The following is a 19,468-nucleotide window of genomic DNA, read 5'->3' on the forward strand; positions in this document are numbered from 1 at the left end:
CCAGCGCAGCCTTAATGTGCCGGGCGTGAACGGCGTCCCCGCTTCAGCTCTCTCCTTAAATCCTTTGCTATGGAGCCCTAACGAGGCACCCGGGAGTTTCGAGGAGGGAGGGTGTGGGGGTGCGTGTTTTCACATTTGCTGTTATTACTGCAGTGCCCCCCGGAATGGAGGGGCTGTGGGTCTGGATTGAGCTGCCTGGTAAGCTCAGCTCCTCTGCGTGTTTCTGTGTCCTAGCGAAGGACACTTCACACTGTCCTAGCAGCACACGCTCACCCATTCAGTCCCTGTGCCTCATCTTGCTTTTCCAATAGGATTAGCTATTCATAGCTAATGCTTTCACTGGAGAAGTGAAAATACCCTCTGCGCAAAGCTAGTAACTTTTGCTTTGACCTGTTCAAAAGTCATTTAGGATTTAATTAGACCATCTGGTCAGATCATATTCATATGGCTCCATATCATGCTGGCCTGATATGTGACAGTGGACAGCCCCCTCCCCACTGCCATCGCCTCAAATAATTCCTGAATTATTTTCCGAAATCAAAAACAACCTATGTGGAACATTCAATACTTTCTGCTCAACAGTTAGCTTGCATTCCCTTCCCCAATGGTGCTCAGTGCTGAGCTAGGCTGGAACTGGGGGAAGACGATTTTTTACTGATTGTTTTTTCCTCAGTATTATTTGTTGCAGGATATTGTGCAATCCCTGTTCCCAGTTCTCCACCAGATTCCTCTCAAAATGAAGCATCTGGGTGGCTTCACAGATTGTTTTTTTGTTTTTGGTTTATGATTTTCCTGCTCCCAGTCAGTGAAAGGAGGGTGTACAGAAACAACGTTAATAATTTTGGTTTACCAAAACATCCTCAGCTACTTTCTGGGGGAGACATTCATTGTCCACTGGCTAATGCCACCAGGACAGCTGTTTCCACACTGTTTCTGCGAGTTGCCTTCCCAACATAGTGAGTCAGGCAGTCTTGGATGGGTATTCCAAGTGTTATTTGCCCCAGCATTGATTTTCTTGCAGAATCACAGCTGCTGGGGCCTTCTGAATTAGACCCAGTTACGGGCTCCTGCCTCTGGAAAGTGGGACTCTTTACTCAGATGCACTGAAGCTCCCAGAATGGTTTCTCAGCACCCAGCTGCTTTGTATGCAATTGAACACTGAGTTTTTAGTTCAGTTTAGGGTTATGCTCATTTATAGGACTTGTCTAGGTGTGGTTACACATATCATCAGTCAATGTGTGGATGCTTACTCCAGAATATGAATACTTCAAAGTGTGCCTACCATGGCATGCTGACGAGTAAGCAGAAATGCTTTCATGTGTTTGGGGTACTCGAGTACCAAAAGCCAAAAAACTGCTCTCCCATGTAGCAGAACTGCGAGTTAATGCCCAGGGCTCTCAAAAGACAGCCGTGGGGTCAGATACAGAGTGAACTCCAAGGGTTTCAGGAATGCAAGCCTTTATTTTCCATAAACCATGGTATGGTATGAGGACGAGACTTCCCAGTCTGGATGAAATAAGCACAGATTTAGGAAAACCTGCCAGCTCACACCTATTGCAACCCTGGCATTGTAGTGTCCTTGCTACCAGGTTCTTGCTGTAGTCCAAGCTGCCCCATGGTCTTGTCTCCTGCCTAGTCCTACCTGCAGCTTTCTTGTCTGGGAGAGACCTCGCTCCATGCCTGTTGCACTGACATTACTATGGACATCTCAGCCACTCTCCCCAGGCTCAGGTGCATCCCTGTGCTTCGAGGCAGCAGTGCCACCTCGGGGCACTTTCCTGAATTGGGAAGACTGTTAAAATTCAGTCAGCATTCACATTTTCACACTCCTGCAGTGCCATCAGGTTTATGCTACCAGCAGAGCTTTCCAAAACTTGGAACTACCTGCTGTGCTTTCTACAGCTTATTTGTCACACTGCTTTAGAAACTCTCTTCGAGTCAAAACACCTCTCCCAGCACCTCCATGGCCATTTGGTATCACCCAGTGAGGACTTGGGACATCTTGGTTTCCCTGAGAGCATAAGCATGCCTTTTGGTGAAGTGCACAGCTGTGTACAGCTTGTTCCTTCATCCAGGTTAGCTCTGAGCAGGGCCACTGTGGCTGTTGCGGTTATTTAATACTTTGCACTTCAACCACTGGATACATTCGCTTGACTGCCGCTCAGATAGGCAGCAGCTGTCATCAGGAATAAAATCTCTGCTACTAGTAGCAAAGGCATGTATTTTGTTAGAAGTTTAGAAGGTAAGCTGCTGTGAGCAACTGTCTTACACTCTGTCTAGGGCTGCCAGTAAAGTCAAGGTTTTCCTTTAAATTAAAAAAAAAATAATAAAAAAAAAAATTTAATTTAATTTTAAAATACCCAACTGCAGGTATTTTGTGTGGGGCCAGTGCTAGTACTTGATAGCAAACCAGCACCACATCTGAGTAACACAGCCCAAAATAACCACAATCATGCATCTTTGTTACAACCTCCTTCTGTTACAAGACCTCCTCTGTATTACACTGATACAGACTGTTACAGAAACAGCCTGTGTGGTTTATCATTTGGATGCCATCAATAAGCATGCAGAAGGCCAAACCAAGCAGAATTAATGTCTTCCCCAGAGCCAGATATTTGGGGCAGTGCTACATAATCCTCACCAATATCTCCTGTGCAGCTTCAGAGGAACCCAGGCATGAAGTCTACTTCTTAGCTTTTTTTTTTTTTTCCATTTTGAAGTAGCAGCATCAAGCTTAGAGCCTTTTCCCATGTTTAAACTCTGCTGGGCCTCTTCTTCAGCAGCAGACATTAGACATTTCCTTCTTGCACACTTAAATGAGCAAGGGCTGTACAAAACCTGTGCTGACAGAACATCATCTTTGAGCGCATCCGAGCTGTGTCAAGCCTCAGGAGTATGATTTTAGATACCACAGTACTTACAGAAGAAAAATTTTTCCGAACTTAAATAAGAATATTGCCTGTGGCCAGTTCAGGAAAGGGCAGTAGCCACCACTACTTCCAGTAGCAGTACTTGGCACAAACGGCTTGAACAATTTCTCATCCTGCACTTCCCAGCTGGGATCAGAGTAAAGATGATGACTTCTGGTCAGCTGCATTCGCTGGGCAGCTGCGTGGGCACATGCATTCAAACAGGAAATTTGCTGTATTTCTTTTTATTGTAATAGAAAAAACCCACAAATAAATCAAAACATCACTTTCTGCCTAAAGACATTATTAACATTTTTAAAATGGCACGGGGGAACCCCAGCAATACAAGACAGAATAGTAAGTGTGGGCAAAAGAGTTCTGTTCCCGTTCGGGGGTTCAGTTTCCCTGCCCCTTTGTCAATCAGCTGGCTGAAGTTCATCACCAACATACACTTACATACACTTCTCAGTCTAGTTTATATTTGGCGGGGTGGAACATTGAGGGCACAGTCCTGCAATTTATACATAACTATCTTTGGAGAAAATGGGTTTCCTAAGAGTCCTACAGGGTACAGGGGTCTTATTACCCAGTAAGACCAAGCAAACAGGATTCCCCCCTACAGCTCTTTTGCCACAAAACACAAGTGTAGGTCCCAAGCCCAGAAGGCCCCCTCAGGAGCTCCCTAGCTATTGCAAACAGTATGTGGCTGAGTGAAATTTTACCCAGTGACCTTAAAGTAGGAGCATTATCTCTGCAAAGGGGCTGCTCAGGAGGGGAAAAGGCAGATTGCAAAATGCATGGGGTGAATGTCTTCCTTTTCTTTCCTGCCCCCTGAGAGGATGTAAAAAGTCCTGAAGTGGGCAGAAACCATGGCACCAGTGCTTCCACAGGCAGCTGCACCTGAAGTGATAGTTTGCTGAAAGACAAGCAAGCACAGCTGTGCTGCTTGCAGGTACCAAACTAGCATACCTAGATGTTGGGCTGCACTGTATCAGCTTGAGTATACCTGCTCAACTAAGGAAGCTCCAAGATCTCTAACACGATGTACAATGTTTTGTGGCACAGTCGTGTGCATTAAGATGAAAGGCTAGGCTGGTTACTCTTCACAGAATAGGTATGAAAAAAGACTGGAGAGGATACACATAGTAAACACGAAATCTAAGCTATTGCTTAGCAGAAAACATACACCAATCCTTCCTCCAGCAGCATCAAAAGGCATTAATAAATGACTTATTATAGAATGCTTTCTGCAAACAGGACACTTTGAGGGGGAAAGATTGAAAGCTTTCGTATAAAGCAATCTGTACTAACTGCTACCATTATCTCCAAGTCCAGTCCATCAAATGAAATGCTTAAGGAGAAGTTGATGGCACAAGCAGAGAATGACAAGGAAAGAAGCATCTGGGCTGCAGGGGCCCCTGCTGTGCACTGAAAGCAGGTACACAAAAAAATGGACTGACACTACCCTATTTCCATCTGTGCAGTGGCTCCACAAGTTGCAGGGCAGCAGAGTATTTGACAGTGATGAAACTGCAGTTTTCCTCTATTCCAATCCCTCAGAAATACAAACCATTACAGTCCAAACAGAGAAATAATGCGACAAACTTATCAAACTGCATTATTCTGGGAGAAAGAACCCAGCAGAGGAAAGATACTCCCTTTAGATATGCAGAAAGTTTCCAGTGCAGGAAGTTTGAGATGCAGGACTGAACTTGCAGCAATACTTTTCACAACAAAGCACTGGACAAAGGGCTGTACATTTGCATAGATGCTTTTTCAGCAGCATCTGGGATGTGCAATCCCCATTTACGGAGCATCAGCAATATTTTGGGGTTCGTCCGATGTCTTTCTTGTGTTCCTTCCTAAATGTAACTGCTACAAAATTGTTCAGGAAAATAGTGTATATACATGCATGAAAACAAAACAGTGTGCCTATTCTTTCATTCCCCTGTTCTTCTCCCACTGCAAATAATTGCAAAGCTATAAAAATCTTAAACTAGTAGATGCAGTATTGATACAATCTAAGGACAGGACTGCTTCTGCATGTTTCCCAAAAAACTCAGTTGCTCCCTGGAAAGCTTAATTTTACTCCTCCTCATTTTCTTTACATTTGGGGAGACCTAGCACTTATTTCTCTTAAGCAGAGCCCTCTCTGATGTCGCTGACTGCTTTGGAAAGGCCAGCAATATCAATGACAGTTAGAACTCTTACTGCGTCTGCAACTCGATATTGAAGGCAGAATTGGTCCAACTTATATTATCATGCAGTTGCCATGCTATTCCTGTCTTACTGTACTGTAAGTCTGGTTTAGTAAGGAGAAAAACCCAAGAAAACACAGTTCTTATGCAAAGGTAAATAGTTAACAAGGTTCTGTCTATCTGTTGATAAGCTTACATGCGAGAAAAGGAAACATTTCACTTCAATTTACTTTCACCTGAAATTTGTTTCTACCACTTCTGCTCATGAGATTCTGCTCTTTCAGCTGGTTCTTTCCCATAACTCTTGGATCTGGTATTACAAGCTTCTTGGTAACCTTCAGTTCTAGCCTCCCTCCCACCACAGCAAGTTCCACTGAGTTCCAGCTTTTGAGTGTGACACTGACACATGGTTCAGCTTCATCACCTTTCCCACACAGCTGTGCCACTGCAAATATTCTAGTCAGACGAGTTCAGCTTTTCCCGTGAGCAAATAACAATGTCAGTGAAATATGCAGAAGACTAATCCTTGGACACCTTCACTTCCTAGGCTACCAATACTTCCTTTGCCTTTTTGGCTACAGACTTCAGCAAATACCCCCATAATACAGGCAGTGACAGGAGAAAGAAATGCAAGTCTGCAAGGGATGGTTAGGACACCCCCTTATTTACTTCAAATTGTGTGATGGGCCCTTGAATGCTCACAGAATGAGTTCCCACTTACCAGCACAGGAGTTACGTAGAAAGTCTCAGCCTACTCGACAAGACAGCCTTTATAAATTAGTATAATGCTATTAGAAATTATGGCAACCTTTCTGGTAGCATTGTCTTACATGCACCCTGATAAATCCTCTCCCTAGGAAATTTTAAAACTTGTCTTGTAACTTCTTCAGAGTTAATTCTGATGGGAAATTATAAAATAGAAATCTGGTAGATTCGTGTTTAAAAAGGAAGAGGCCTGCTGAAGCTGGGCACGCTCGGTCACTCCTGTTAGCTCTGTCCATTATGTCTGCTGAAGGTATTTCCTCCGGGTGGCTGGATCTGGATGGAGTCCAGGAGGGGCCTTAAAGCTTGTCCAAAAGGTCTGAGAAGGTAAAGAAATAAACATCTCAAATAGTTTACTTGATTAACAACTGTTCCCCTTTACTACTGAAGCTCACTCACTTCCTAGAGAGTGCAAGCAAACCACCATCGTAGAAGCAAATTTGAAGAACCTCCACTGCAAACTTAAGCAAACTAATTTAACATAATAAAGAGAGTTTACTGTTCAATAACTAAGGAACTTAAAATTTATTTAATATAAGCTAGTTCTGAGTCCTAACATGCCTAGACTGCTAATGTGGTAATACTGTGTCTGAAACTAGCTTTCAGTAATTCATTCTACTTAAGTGTGCAAACAAAATCCCTGTTATGCAACTGCAGTGTTCCATTAAGTACATCAATACTGAGATCTGCCAGAAGAATAGCCTCTAGCTTCCTTAAAGACAATGGATCAACACTCACAGAATAAATCCTGTTGCAATCTGTAGCACCTGGTTATCTTTCCATATGACTCACTCTGTTATAGGTTTTGAGAGATCTGATATGTTGAGAGCCCAGGGCAGCAGACAAGTCTCCCAAATAATGTGCTATACCATTGTTATGAAAAATTAAGATCTACATGATGGAGCTCAAATCATCCCACTGGGATCCTCACTAGCTGAGAGTTTTAAAAAAATAAGTTGATCTGAATTATCAAGCAGGAATTAATTTCTTCTTTTTCATATCCTCTTTTTCCACCCAGTCCTAGCTTTAAAACTGCAGCATTAATTTAAAAATTACATCTCCCCTGCCTCGTCACAAGCAAAGCTGACACCTCCACTGCAATTATGGTGCTTAGAGAAGCGATCTTTAACAGATGTTTGTTTCCTAAAAGAAAAAAACAAACTTGCACTGTTTTCTGAAACTTTCTATGCTTGTCTGGTCACATATAAGAGACCATCACAAAATAACTAGTTTAAGTAAAGGCAGAAGAACAACCTTCTCTTGTCTTCTTTGTCAACGCCAGTGCCAGTTAGCACTTGTGACACGGTGTTGTAAGTGTTCAAGTAAATAGCATCTTCTCCTTAATCCTATCCTGGTTCTTAGGCAGAGCCAGCAGAAACTGGTACTGCTCACTCTGTCATATGTTTAAGCACTAGCATGAATCAGCTACAGAGAGGAGGACCATCCATACTCACGTGGCAAGAACTTCAGATGGAAGGTCAGTGATGTAGGAAGGGATTTTTCTTCCTGTCAGAAACTGTGCCACTTCATTACTGAAGGTGTTGCAGTTATGTTCAAAGAGGTTATAAGACTCTCCTCTGTGCCACAGAAAAGAAATTGAAACATAAAGACAGACTCAGCAATAAATCTTACAAGCTAATGAAGAACATCTCCTTACATTAGCACCCCCCTCCCCAAAGAATTCTAAGGCAAATAGGTAAAATACAGACATCAACTCACTCTCAAATTCAATTGAATCAGGGTGGAAAATAACATCTCTCTGCATCACTGACTTTAATACAATGGGTTTTGGGAGGATAAGTGAGGTCATGTTTTGTCACTTAAAACCACAGAATAGTAATGAGAAATCACAGGAATTATTGACATTGAAAGATAGCCAGAACACCAAACGCTACAATTTTCTATTCTTGTGAGAAGTAGACTCACTCAAGACCTTGATTTTACTCACATGAAAGTTGGCGGCTTTATTGCACCACTTCACCTATGACTCCTGGGGCAAAGCGCTATTTACTGAGAGATTTCATTTTCCCTGGTGATTCTCTCAAAGGCATTTCAGGCATTATTCGATTTTATAAGTGTGAAACACTTCCCACAAAAATGCTTTCTCAGCCTAGCTCAAGGCTGGCACACCGCAGGGCTGCCTAGCTGGTAGCTCCTTGTGTATTGGTACATCACTTCCAGTCTCATATTTGAAGAGTACCAAATAATACACTAAGCAGACAAAAGCTTTGTGAGCTGGACTGGTTTCACAGTACCTTCCTCCATTCTGCACTTTTTTGATATACAGATTTTCTAGTACAAGCTGTTACTTACCGGAACATAGACTCCCCCAGAGAGGAAAGATACTCCAGAAAAATTTCTTCAGTGACTTCAGTGTTCCCCAGGTCAACAACTGTGTCTGGGGGGCCAAGAAGTGTCCCTCCCTGTAAAAATTAATAGCCAGAAGACAATGTTAAATGATCAGACTGAATTCTTTTGGAGGACTCTGCTGAATAGAGCTATTGTGACTTGTCCAGGCACAAAAGGAGGGCCTTCTACTAGTGTGTTTGTCGAGCAAGAAGATCTGCTGGCCTCCCCTCTCAAGAGAATAACATGCAACTTTTTTTTCAGCTGTTACATTTGGCTCTTTGGGCTGAAAGCTCTAAGCTGTGGCAAAATTCTGCTTTAGAACAACAGCCTATCCATTTTACCTCTCCAAGAACAGAAGGTCTGAGAAAGCATCATGTTTTTGTTTTGCCTTGGTTTTATTTAATCTTAAAAAGTCTGCATGTAAAACTTAACAATACAGAATTGGACAAAGTGTCACTCTGGCAATGCAGAAGGTGTTCTAGATAGACAGATTCTACCAGAAGAAGCAATCCCCAACCTGTATTTATTTGGGTTTAAACCCACTGTTCATGCTCCCTTTTCCTTAGGTGCCCTGGAAAACCATGGCAAGCAGCTGGCTTCATTCTCTGTCTTAATTTATAAGTCTCTTGCTGCTTTTCTAAAAGACAGTAACAAAAGCAATTCTGAGCAGGTAATCCTATAAAAAATTATCAGAAAATTTAAGTTTAACTTACAGGTGCACAGCTGGAGATTCCTCCACTGCCATAGAAGAATTCATCCTTATGGACTATTATGGAGGTGTGCCTGCCATAGAGAACAAAAAACAGGTGAAACAAAGGATAAAAGGAAATAGCCTAGCACAGAAATCACCGGTAAATTTATCAGCTCAAGGACATCACGAAGGGAATAACTGAAAGAAAAGGTCAATGTGTTTCTGTGAGTAGGAACAAGATCTGCTGGGACATGAATGGATATGGAAGCAACTACTATCAAGCCTACTGTAACTCTGTAAGCGGTTGCGAAAGAACAGTCTTAGCTAGGAGCCCAGGCATGAGCCTCCCTCAGCTGAGGGTGAAGTCACAGAGACAGACAGACAGAGCTACTTTGCTACCACACTGACAGAGGTGTATGTTGGAAAGACTTCGGCTGAGAAGTTGGTCAGACAACCACTGGAGATGGATCAATAGAGGCAAAAATGGATGGACAAGGGTTTGCTGTTTTTCTTGCCTTTAAAAGAAACCCAAACCCCTCCTGATATGATATAAAAATTCTTGATATGAATTATAGCAAGCTGGGGGCTGTTTTGTAACCAAATGGAGACAGTGCTCTTACATGCCAGAAGGCCTGTTTCTGTAATACCTTCTTCCCACCTACTCTTTTACTCTCATGTTTGGTCATGCCTGGAATTACATGACAAAGTACTTGGGACAAAGACAACATCCTACCCTTGTAAAAGTGTACAGGTGCACTAACACCACCTTTTTCCATGGGGTCCACTGAGCTTTGAACAGAGAGGTTTAACTAGCACCTGATTGTACACCATCTTACCATCAATCTGCATTCAGGAACAAAAAGTGCCTTGGTCTCTCTTCCACAATAAAATGTTCTTAAGATCTGAAGCATATATAACCTCATATTGAAAATGCTTCCTACACCACAGTGTTTTACACACGTTATGCAATTTAAATCTAGTCACTTACCAGATGCCATCCAGCTGTTTCCCTGTATGCAGAGAAAAGAAGAGTTATTAGCAATGTACTTTCCACATTTCAGCCTACTTTCTGTCAATCAGTTAAGAACCATGCTTAATATTTCACCATGACAGCAACACCAAAGATTTCATCGGAGAGATGTTTCTAAAAAAAACATAATGCCTTTCAAATGAACTACTCTATCCACATTACTGTTGTACTTTTTCCCTCCTGGCATGCACAGGTGGCAATGCCATCCTATCCTGCCAGTGCTTACCTTCCTTGGGTGCTTTTCTACGGACCAAGAAAGGAAACCCTTTCCTAAAATAGAGTCTTCAGTTAGGACCAGAAGAGCTGAATTTGATGCTGATTTCGTAACTGCAGACAGTTGGCCAGCAGAATGCATTCAGCTCTCTTTTTCAGTAACTGATGAGAGATCTGACTTGAACATATGATCAGTGGTGATAACCTCTATAATCTATTCCATGGTTTCCTCCTTTCCCTCCCTCCCCCTGCCCTTAAAAATTAGCAGTTTAAGTGGGAACTGGGATAGAAAAGTGCAGAGTTGAAATTTATACAAGTTATAAAACTCGGTGTTTTGTAGAACACAGAAGCAAAGACTTGCTTCAGGCACCACTAAACTGTGGTGCCTGAACTTCAGGCACCACTAAACTAATTATGTCTGAGAGAAAAAGTCCCTTCCAAAATGTGTTTCCAGTTCCTTAGGAGTGGGAGACCTAAATCTCTCTATGCTCAAGATTAAACCTCTTTCCAAAAGGTCACCAGCTGTTACTGCTCTAGGCTCAATTATTTATCATAACCTAAAAGCTTGGTCCCTGGTACTGTGCCCCTTTGGGAGCTTGTAGGCAGCCACTGCATGCTGTGACACATATCACAGATACTATAACTTTATTTTGTCAGCAAGGTGCACAACACCCAGAAAAGCAGATTTAGAACATAACAACTGTGTGCATACCAACATTTGGTATTCTCTTGAACCCAAGCTGAGTGCTCCTCTGCCACAGGAAAACAATCACTAACACATTTTTTTCCACTCAAGTCTGAAGCAAAATAGGTACCTGCTTCAGACGAGGGTCATGTAAGAGCGGAGGCAGGGAAAAGGCTGTTGTGACAACAGAGACATCAGGTAAAGCGAGTGCACGTAGTTTTGAAGTAGGTGGACTGATCTGTCACTCCCATGGATCATGGTCAGATAGCAAGCATATTCCCTGTCAACCCATCACACAGAAACGTAGGTATGGAGTAGGATGAAGGCCAAAAGAGAGGAGCAATGATGAGAGAAGCAGAGCAGTGTGTTGCAGTATCTTAGGAGCACTTGCTGGCCCTTTAGCATGTCCCACCATTGTGCTCCTCGATCCTTTGGCCCTTGTTCCATACTTTCCCCATCAGCTTTCACCTTGCACTCTAGAGCTGCCAGAACCCAGTGACACTGCAGGCTTATCAGCAATACAAGGCAGGATTCAACTTCAGCAGCACCTGCCCTAACTTTAGCAACTGGCCTATGATAGGTTCTACTGCTTGGTTTTGCATAGTTATTGTTCTGTGCATCTATAAACAAATTATTATACATTTGTTCACAATAAATAACTTTTCCGCTAGAAACTTGAACTTTATCCTTCAGAGTAGAGAAGCAAACTGTTTCAAAGGCAGTACATACTAGAGTTGTACCTGCTCTTTTGCATGCTAAATTGAAAGAGAACATCTTAATATTTACTTTCACACACATTTGCAGCAAACAATGATGAAAGGCTTTCCATAGAGTTGCCGCTTTGTAGCTAGATTCTGTGTGCAGGTGAAAGAGTTACATCAGATCTGACAATGTCACAGGTGCTGCCAGGACCTGCTCATGCAATTGCAACTCCCACTTGAAAAGATAATTGCAGCAAAGGGTACACATTGGGCTGCTCTAGCGAAATTGCAGACAGCAGCTCAAGGGAGGTGACTGTCTCCCTATTTGACACTTATGAGACCACATCTGGAGTGCTATGTCCACTTTTGGATCCCAACAGTACAAAAGACACTGACATACCGGGTTGGAACACCTACTGTATTGAAGAGGAGCGGAGAAAATTGGTCTGTTCATCCTCACGAAGAGAAGGCCAAGAGTCCTTATTCCTGTCTACAAGTCCCTAATGTGTACGGATGAAAGAGACCCTTGTTCTACTCAGAGATGCACAGTGAAAAGACGACAGATGCCAGTTGGAAAATGGGAAATTCCCAATTCAGTAAGAAGCAGGGAAAAAAATTATCATGAAGGTGGTCAAACACGGGGACAGGGGTCCAGAAAGCATATGGGATTTCAATCCTTGAAGATACTCAGAACTCAGCCGCTCAGGGCCCTGAACAGTTTGCTCGTCAGCTCTACCTTGAGCACAACCTCCAGAGGTCCCTTTTCAACGAAGCAACTCTCTGATTGTATGAAAAAACCCGCAAACAGAATTTAAGAAATAGACTTGGCATTGGACTACAATCCAATCCTTACTGCTACATGTGAAATCTGTAGCAGTCCACAGGCAGCAACGGCCAGGGCAATAACAGAACAGCTTTTGGCAAGTGAAGCTGCCTGTCTTCACAAGGCAGGTCTGTCTGAGGCTGCTCAGCTAGGTCAGTTTGTGCCAAGCACTGGTTTGAATATCTTAATGAAGCTGCAGACCTGCTATTTCTGCTTGGCTCCTGGAAGTCATTAACCAAGCTGGCACTGTGGAAAACACATGACAGATCTGCAGCACTGATGACAATAAGGCATTCGTGGTAGCTCTCCAGTCTGCTGCAGATAAAATAAAATCCCTTTCTGTCATGGGCAGACTGTGCTTGATCAAACACCATGCAAGTCTCTCCAACGACAACAGTGTTGGGGAATCCCATGCCCAAGAAACCTGCCATTATTTGCCACATATGCATCACCCAGAGACATCTGAGAACAAGAACTTTTGGTATGCTGCTGCAGTATCCCAGGCTTCAGAGGTGGCTGTTGTCATCTCAACTCCAAACTGACCCACAGAAGAATAAGTCAATGGCTACCAGCTTCTGGAGTACTTGGGCAGCAATCTTTCCTACTGTTCAGCAAAACTCTCAATGTTGTTTGTCTGCTGCATCATATAAGAGATTATGTACAAACCTTCATGGACACAATCGTCTTCCTCCTGAAGTTTTGCCTCTGATGGGGATCCTCCTCTATGACTCTTCTTGCCCTTCTCCCAGACTCAGACACCGCACAGAACAGGTGACAGCTCACCACTACTGCCCCTCCTGACAAGCTCAGGTAAAGCGATCAGGGCAGTCTGCACTAAGGAATTATGTCTTGCTTTCTGCTGGACGTTGCCCACTATATACAAAACATGTTGCCCACTGCCTCTGAAGGCTTCATACACACAACAGCTCCAACAGTGCGACTAAGGAAGGATACAGTATTGTTCTAAGTGCTAAGGCACAAGTTGTATCCAGGCCTTCCAGTGACACTTTCCAATAAAGTTCAAGCTTGCCATGAACCTCCCCAAAGAATCCTACAGTGCAATAGGGCTTACATCTCGTAGTCAATTGAGTGGTCTAGAAGAAGGGACTGAAAATACCATCTAGGATACTGGGAGACATTATCACATTTCATGCTCTTCCACTCCTTGCCACAACACTCCAAACTCCTGTTGTGCACTGCAGTGTGGGCAGAACCATATGTTGGTACTGCCACCAACACCAACACATTTACTCATAACCTGAGGCTATCTATAACTATATAGAAAAACCTGATTCTCCAGTAATTTACACTGGAGCTGCAAAAGCCTTTGCAGCCTTAAACTGCAGGTGTTACCCTTCACTCAATGCCAACAGTAAAACTAATCCAAAGGATGCACATGCTCATAATGCAGAACAGGAATGCCCTGATGGGATGATACTCTTCTGGGCACCTACTATATCTGAAGGGTGGGTGTCAAGAGGATGGAGCCAGGCTCTTCTCAGTGACGCCAAACAATAGGACAAGAAGCAACAGGCAGAAACCTGAAACATACAGAAAGTTCCACCTGAATATGAGGAAGAACTTTACTGTGCACTGGAACAAGTTGTCCAGAGAGGGTGTGGAGTCTCTCTCACTGGAGATATTCAAGAACCGCCTGGACACAATCCTGTGCTATGTGTTCTAGGATAGCCCTAGAGCAGGGAGGTTGGACCACACGACCCGCTGTGGTTCCGTCCAACCTGACCCATTTTGTAATTCTGTTCATCCAGGTAAAATAGGGAAACAGTAAGATGATCAAGAGTTTGAATATTTCAAGGGACAAATGGCTGTTGAATAGGAAAGGTTATTGCAAATTTAAATGTACACACTTAATCACACAACACTTAGTGCACATGGCCAAGTTATCAGGTATCAGCTCTCCCACAGAAATTGCCTGTGTGCAAGCTCAGCCTGAGGTAAACGTGAAGCAAATCAGCTTAGTTTGATCTGCCTCCATTCCAGGGAAATGCAAGTCAAGCTACCTTGTTTTTGTCATAGACCACAAACATGGACATGAAAAGTTACCATGTTATATCTGTGACAGTTATGGGTGATAGATTGCAAGTCTTTGGAAACTTGATAATTAAATCTTTTGGTTGTTTTTTTTTTTGTTTGTTTGTGGGGACTTTTTGTTTGTTTTGTTTGGGTATGGTTTTGTTTATTTACTTTTTTTTTTTTTAACTTGCTGATGTGCTTCACGGCTCTTTCCTGAAAATACTCACTAGAACCTCGGAGGGGATGCCAACTCAGCTTAGATGTGTGCTTAAGCATCTCAAACACTCAACTTGTTTCAATAAGGCACAGTATGATCTGGCAAGATAACAAGTTTTTATATTTGTTATTTTTTTCCTTTATAACATTCATAGCTCAAATACTTTCACGGTGCTTACGTGAGCCAGAAACCTATGAGAAAAATATAACATTCAAATGCATTAAACAATTCCAGGACCCTCAGCTTAGTCAGAGGAATGTGGAGAATAAAGTATTTAGATTTGTTTGTTGTACAACTGATTCAGGAGAGTATAACTGTTTGGGTACAGGGGTATTTTGATAGAAGCAAGCGAGCCCATATAATTTTAGAATACAATCAAACGGGATTACTTCCATGCTTGAATTTATCTGGAAGGCCAAGCACAAGTGAGATTAGATGCTCATCAATCACTTTTACCTTTACAGTAATTTGTTAATCTTGAGGGCCAAATAATGTAGATTATTCCTGTGCATTTTAAATACTGAATGAAAGTGGCATTTGTACATTAACCCAAATTATTAGACTGAAGGGCAGAAGAGTTCCAAGACATGAAGGAAGGAATTGTATATGCAGATGAGTATCTAGTTTAACCATTCAGAGTTTAGGCCATCCAACCCTCAGTGCAAGAACAATGCCTTTTGAGCTGTAAAGTAAAGAAATAATAGGAAGCTCAGTATTTTTATCTATGCTCTGCAATGGATATGCAAGCCCAAGAAGACCATAAAAGACTCTAAAAAAAGCAGTGAACTGGTCTCCTGTGGAATCGAAAGCAACACAGTATGGTCAACCAGCACGGGTATTTCTAGCAGTGCTTTGCATATTGTTGTAATTTTCTTAGACAATTCATTAAGATTCCTGCCTTTTTTTGAATTGAAAATTACCCTAATTAGTGAAGCACTTTCTCCTATGTGCTACCCAGGGTGCTCAACCAAAGCAAAAAAAAATACCACCAAAACCTAATGGAGAGGGAGGAGCCTGCTCCAGCTCCCTTCTCCTTGAGATGTCTAGAGAGACCAAGAAATAGGCTAGACTGGGGGAGGGTAATGCACTTGATTTTCATGAAATCCCTAGCAAATGCTTGGAGCAAAGCTGATGGAATCTCACGCTGAAGCAATTCAAAACTGATCAGAACAGATGGAAGAGAGGTAGAGAAATGTGCTGGGCCTGGAAAAAAGGAACAAAGGAGAAGATACCTCCTTTCAGCAGTTACCTTTTACTCCAATTCTCTCTGGGCTGTTAAGCCCCTATAGCTGAATGCACCACTTAAAGATTTCAACCAATACATATTCCCAGTCAACTCCACATTAATTCATACTACACTGAGCCAAAGCTGCCGTGGTTAACAAAGCTCCTGGCTCATTCTGTGAGTCACATGACCAATACACTCAATTACAGGAGAGGAGAACTTTGAGAAATGCAAGACATTTTTCTTTAAGCTCATGATGCAACAGGATTTTAATCTTCCTTAGAGACTTCTCTGCCTTCGGACATCTACTTCAATATCAGCACTGCAAGTTGAACTGTTTTCTTTTCCTGTTTTCTCTCCACAGAATCAGGGTGGATTATGTTTTCTGTCTTGAAAACAGAAATCTTATTGCATTCAGGTTAGCATTTCTTATAATTAGATCATATAGTTGGACAGACAAATGTAGTCACACACTGAACGTGGGGGGGAAAAGGGGAAATAGTACCTGTAGAGAAGTTGCATGTAGAGCAACATAAAAATTAAAAGTGCTGCTTCTGATACCCAAGGCAATATTTGGTCATATATACTTCAGAATAGAAATATTCACTGAAAAAATTACAGGAAACTTACAGAAAATTAAAAAGAATAAAAGGAGTCTTGAGTACAAAAAAAGTAAACTTGCCAAGAAAAATGAAGATGTGTCCAAAAGACGGGACTAAGTCACTCCAAAGTCTGCTGTGAACAGGGCTGTACAGCTCTGCCTTCCAGGTTCATCACTCGAAGGCAACAGAGAGAACTGACACTGAAAGAGTCAGTATAACATTTAGTAGTGAGAACTGATCCTTGAATGCTGTGCTGACATAATCCACAATACCCTTGGATCCTATCAGCACAACTGAAGACACTATCCAGTGATGCTCTTGCAGTGGTCAGTCCCGTAAGACAGGATTTATCCCCCTCTGGCAAGGGACCTGAGCTGCTGGTTTTGAGCCTGGTAAAAATTGATTTTAGCACAATCAATTACAGTATTTGTTTTTTCTCTCTAAAACACATGTATTTCAATACAGGCAATGTTACAGAATTATCACTCAAAGCAAAAGTATTGTTTCAAACTTGGCACCAATGGAAAGAGTACCATAAGTAAAGATGACAAACATTTAGCATTAAATCCCTTAAGAAATGCCTTTCTCTTCAATTTCATTGACTTTCTCTGATGATCTACAGTTTAAAAACATCGCTGGGGGAAAAAAATGGAAAAAATAGCTATTGACCATCTCAAAGTTGATATACAGAGAAATAACAACAATTCTTGTTGTTCTTCAAGAATAAAAAAGGTCTACACATGAGGCAAGAGTAGTATTCTCTCCATCACTTTGCTCTTGGGGAGGTTTCCAAAATCACCTGGAGATATGACAGAGCTGAGTGTAAATGCACAGAAGACACTTGAAGGAAGTCAGAAAGAAACAGCAATTTGTTTTATGGGAAACCCCATCACTGGATCCACATAATCTCAAATATTCTGCAGTCTGCATTGTCACTGTGACCACGCAGGCCTAGTTGGCCCTGTTCCATGATCACGTCTGAACTCAGCTAGTCACCAGGCAATACTAGTGAGCAGCACTTCCCTGGTTACCCAGAGAAGTGCTCAGGTTTTTAACTTTCCCTTTTCAGTGCTTAGATTCCTAGAAATTTCATAGCAAACTGTATCACAAGTGCAAAGCTTTCAAGTTGTTGTTTGGGTAGCATAGAAAGTACCAAAAATGAAGTAATGCACTAAGTGTTTTTATGTAGAAGTTCAGAAAGCTACAAGAACTCAAAATTTACTTTGTGGGTAAGAAGACAGCTAAAAAGCCTTTGTTTGATTTGTGTGAATATTGGCATGGAGATAAATACAGTGACAACCTATTTCTGGTGAAGTCTTTGCTTGGACCAACACTTTGAAATAAGACTAGTTAAATTCTGCTCAATTCAAACACAAGTAAATCCTGCATGTATGTAATCTGCATCTTAAGATTTCTAACTCTAAGCACAAGATAAAACACGGCTATTATGACCTAACAGGTGAAAAGTTACTTCCCTAAGGGCTACAGTAGAAGCCACTCTGACCACACGAAAAGTTTAGAGGTTATCCAGTGCAGGAAATAGGCATCTCCCAAAGCTGCTGCTGCTGTCTGGCTAGCAGAGAACATCACATATGATCTCTATAATCTTTTCTTCTCAACTTTGCAGGCCTATTGTTGACGTGCATGAAACTTCATGCCAAGAGTTATCTGGACTTTCATTTTAAGCTTGTGGGAAAGCACAGAATCTCTTCGTAGTGCAGATGAGCAAAGTGCCAGCAAACTGTAAACCAAGATTACACAGAACCATCTGTTCAGACAGTGAGCCTGTTGAGAAGTCTTATCCCACACAGACTGCTGGTCTGACATGGGCCAGAGTCTACATGTAACAGGTATAAAACACTCTGTTGTTGCATTCCTAATTCACGCTTCCAAAACTTCAAGAAAAACCTAAGTTTGGGTCGTGTCCCAAGTCCAAGGTTCAGCTGGAAACGCACACATTTTTAACAAGACACAGAGCACACTCCTACAAACTTTCCGAAGGAGAGAGCGGATGGCTGCACATCGCCAGCCCAGCCCGGCCTCGCCACAACATGGAGCCGCTTGGACTCTGTAACCTTGTAAACAGCGGCCGCCTTTCCTCCAGCTCAGCCTTCCTGCCGAGGCGCCACGGCAGACCGGGCTATCGGGAGCTGAGCTGTCCCTCCCTTCAGGAGCTAAGGAACAGTTCGCCTTTAGTAAATACCACCAGCGCAGCGGCAATGGGCAGATGCGGGAGAAGCGACCGGACCCAGCGCGGCTGGAGCTTGCCGCACGCGGCCGAGCTGGTCCACGCTGACAGATGGGGACAGGGGCTGCAGCCAAACCTCGCCGAAGCCCCCCCGCCCCGGCCCCCGGGCCAGCCTCGCACCATTCCTGAGCAGTGCTGCGCCCCGCTGGCTCCTCGCCGCCACCCGGTTGCAGCCCTCAGGGAGCCCTTTCCCGGCGGGCCGCTCCCTCGGGAGCGCGATGCCGGGCGGAGATCGCCACTCCCGGCGCTGGAGGCGGCGAGTTCGGCGCCGTTTGCGGGCACGGCGAGGCCGGGCCGCAGCGGCCGGTGGGGACGCGAGCGGCTGGAGGCGGCGGCCGGGGACGGGCGGCGCCGGGATGCCCCGCCGTGCTCTTACCCAGCATGAGGGGCCGGCTGAGGGCCGCCGGGCCATGCCTTGGACAGGGTTTCGTACACCATAGAGCTTCACGGGGTGGCAGCGCCAGCGGCTCCTCCTGGCGGCGCGGGCGCGCGGCCGCCGGGCGGCAACCGGAGCCCCTCATACAAGGTGAACGGCCCTTCCCTCTGGGAAGCGGTGAGGGGAGCGGGGGGAAACAGGTGGTTTGTCCGGTGCCGGTCGCGGTTTGCGGCAGGCACCAGCCGGGAGAGTGGACAGACGGGGCGGAGGGCGACCCTGTCTGTAGCGCATGCGCGGCCACCGCGCGCCGGCCGGGCCGCTTTCGTTTCACTTCGCGACTCTGCGGCGGGGCGAAGCTACGGGCCGGGGGGCGGGCGCCTTCTACCGCCCAGGACCAAGGCCTCC

General features: G+C 43.8%; 1 protein-coding gene across 1 annotated transcript; it reads right to left on the reverse strand.

Moving 5' to 3' along the window:
• Positions 1-1,441: 1,441 nt before the first annotated feature.
• Positions 1,442-19,208, reverse strand: DESI1 (desumoylating isopeptidase 1). The gene is made up of 6 exons (XM_029963419.1): positions 19,064-19,208; positions 9,898-9,919; positions 8,932-9,001; positions 8,183-8,292; positions 7,324-7,446; positions 1,442-6,188 (listed from the first exon to the last, which is right to left on the reverse strand). Exons 1-6 carry the CDS (start codon positions 19,206-19,208, stop codon positions 6,095-6,097), a joined length of 564 nt encoding a protein of 187 aa, XP_029819279.1. The 3' UTR covers positions 1,442-6,094.
• Between the last annotated feature and the right edge of the window lie 260 nt (positions 19,209-19,468).

Source organism: Manacus vitellinus, unplaced genomic scaffold (assembly GCF_001715985.3).
Source record: "Manacus vitellinus isolate BGI_N305 unplaced genomic scaffold, ASM171598v3 scaffold_5_pilon, whole genome shotgun sequence".
NCBI classification, from domain to species: Eukaryota; Metazoa; Chordata; class Aves; order Passeriformes; family Pipridae; genus Manacus; species Manacus vitellinus.

What these genes read in the sequence shown, in the direction of transcription:
- DESI1 (XM_029963419.1), bottom strand. Translation starts at nt 19,208, where the DNA reads ATGAGGGGCTCCGGTTGCCGCCCGGCGGCCGCGCGCCCGCGCCGCCAG. An exon ending in GAATCTCCAGCTGTGCACCT is followed by an intron (nt 8,293 to 8,931) that starts GTAAGTTAAACT and finishes TAATTTTTACAG; the next exon opens with GGAGGGACACTTCTTGGCCC. An exon ending in CCATCTGAAGTTCTTGCCAC is followed by an intron (nt 6,189 to 7,323) that starts GTGAGTATGGAT and finishes TTACCTTCTCAG; the next exon opens with ACCTTTTGGACAAGCTTTAA.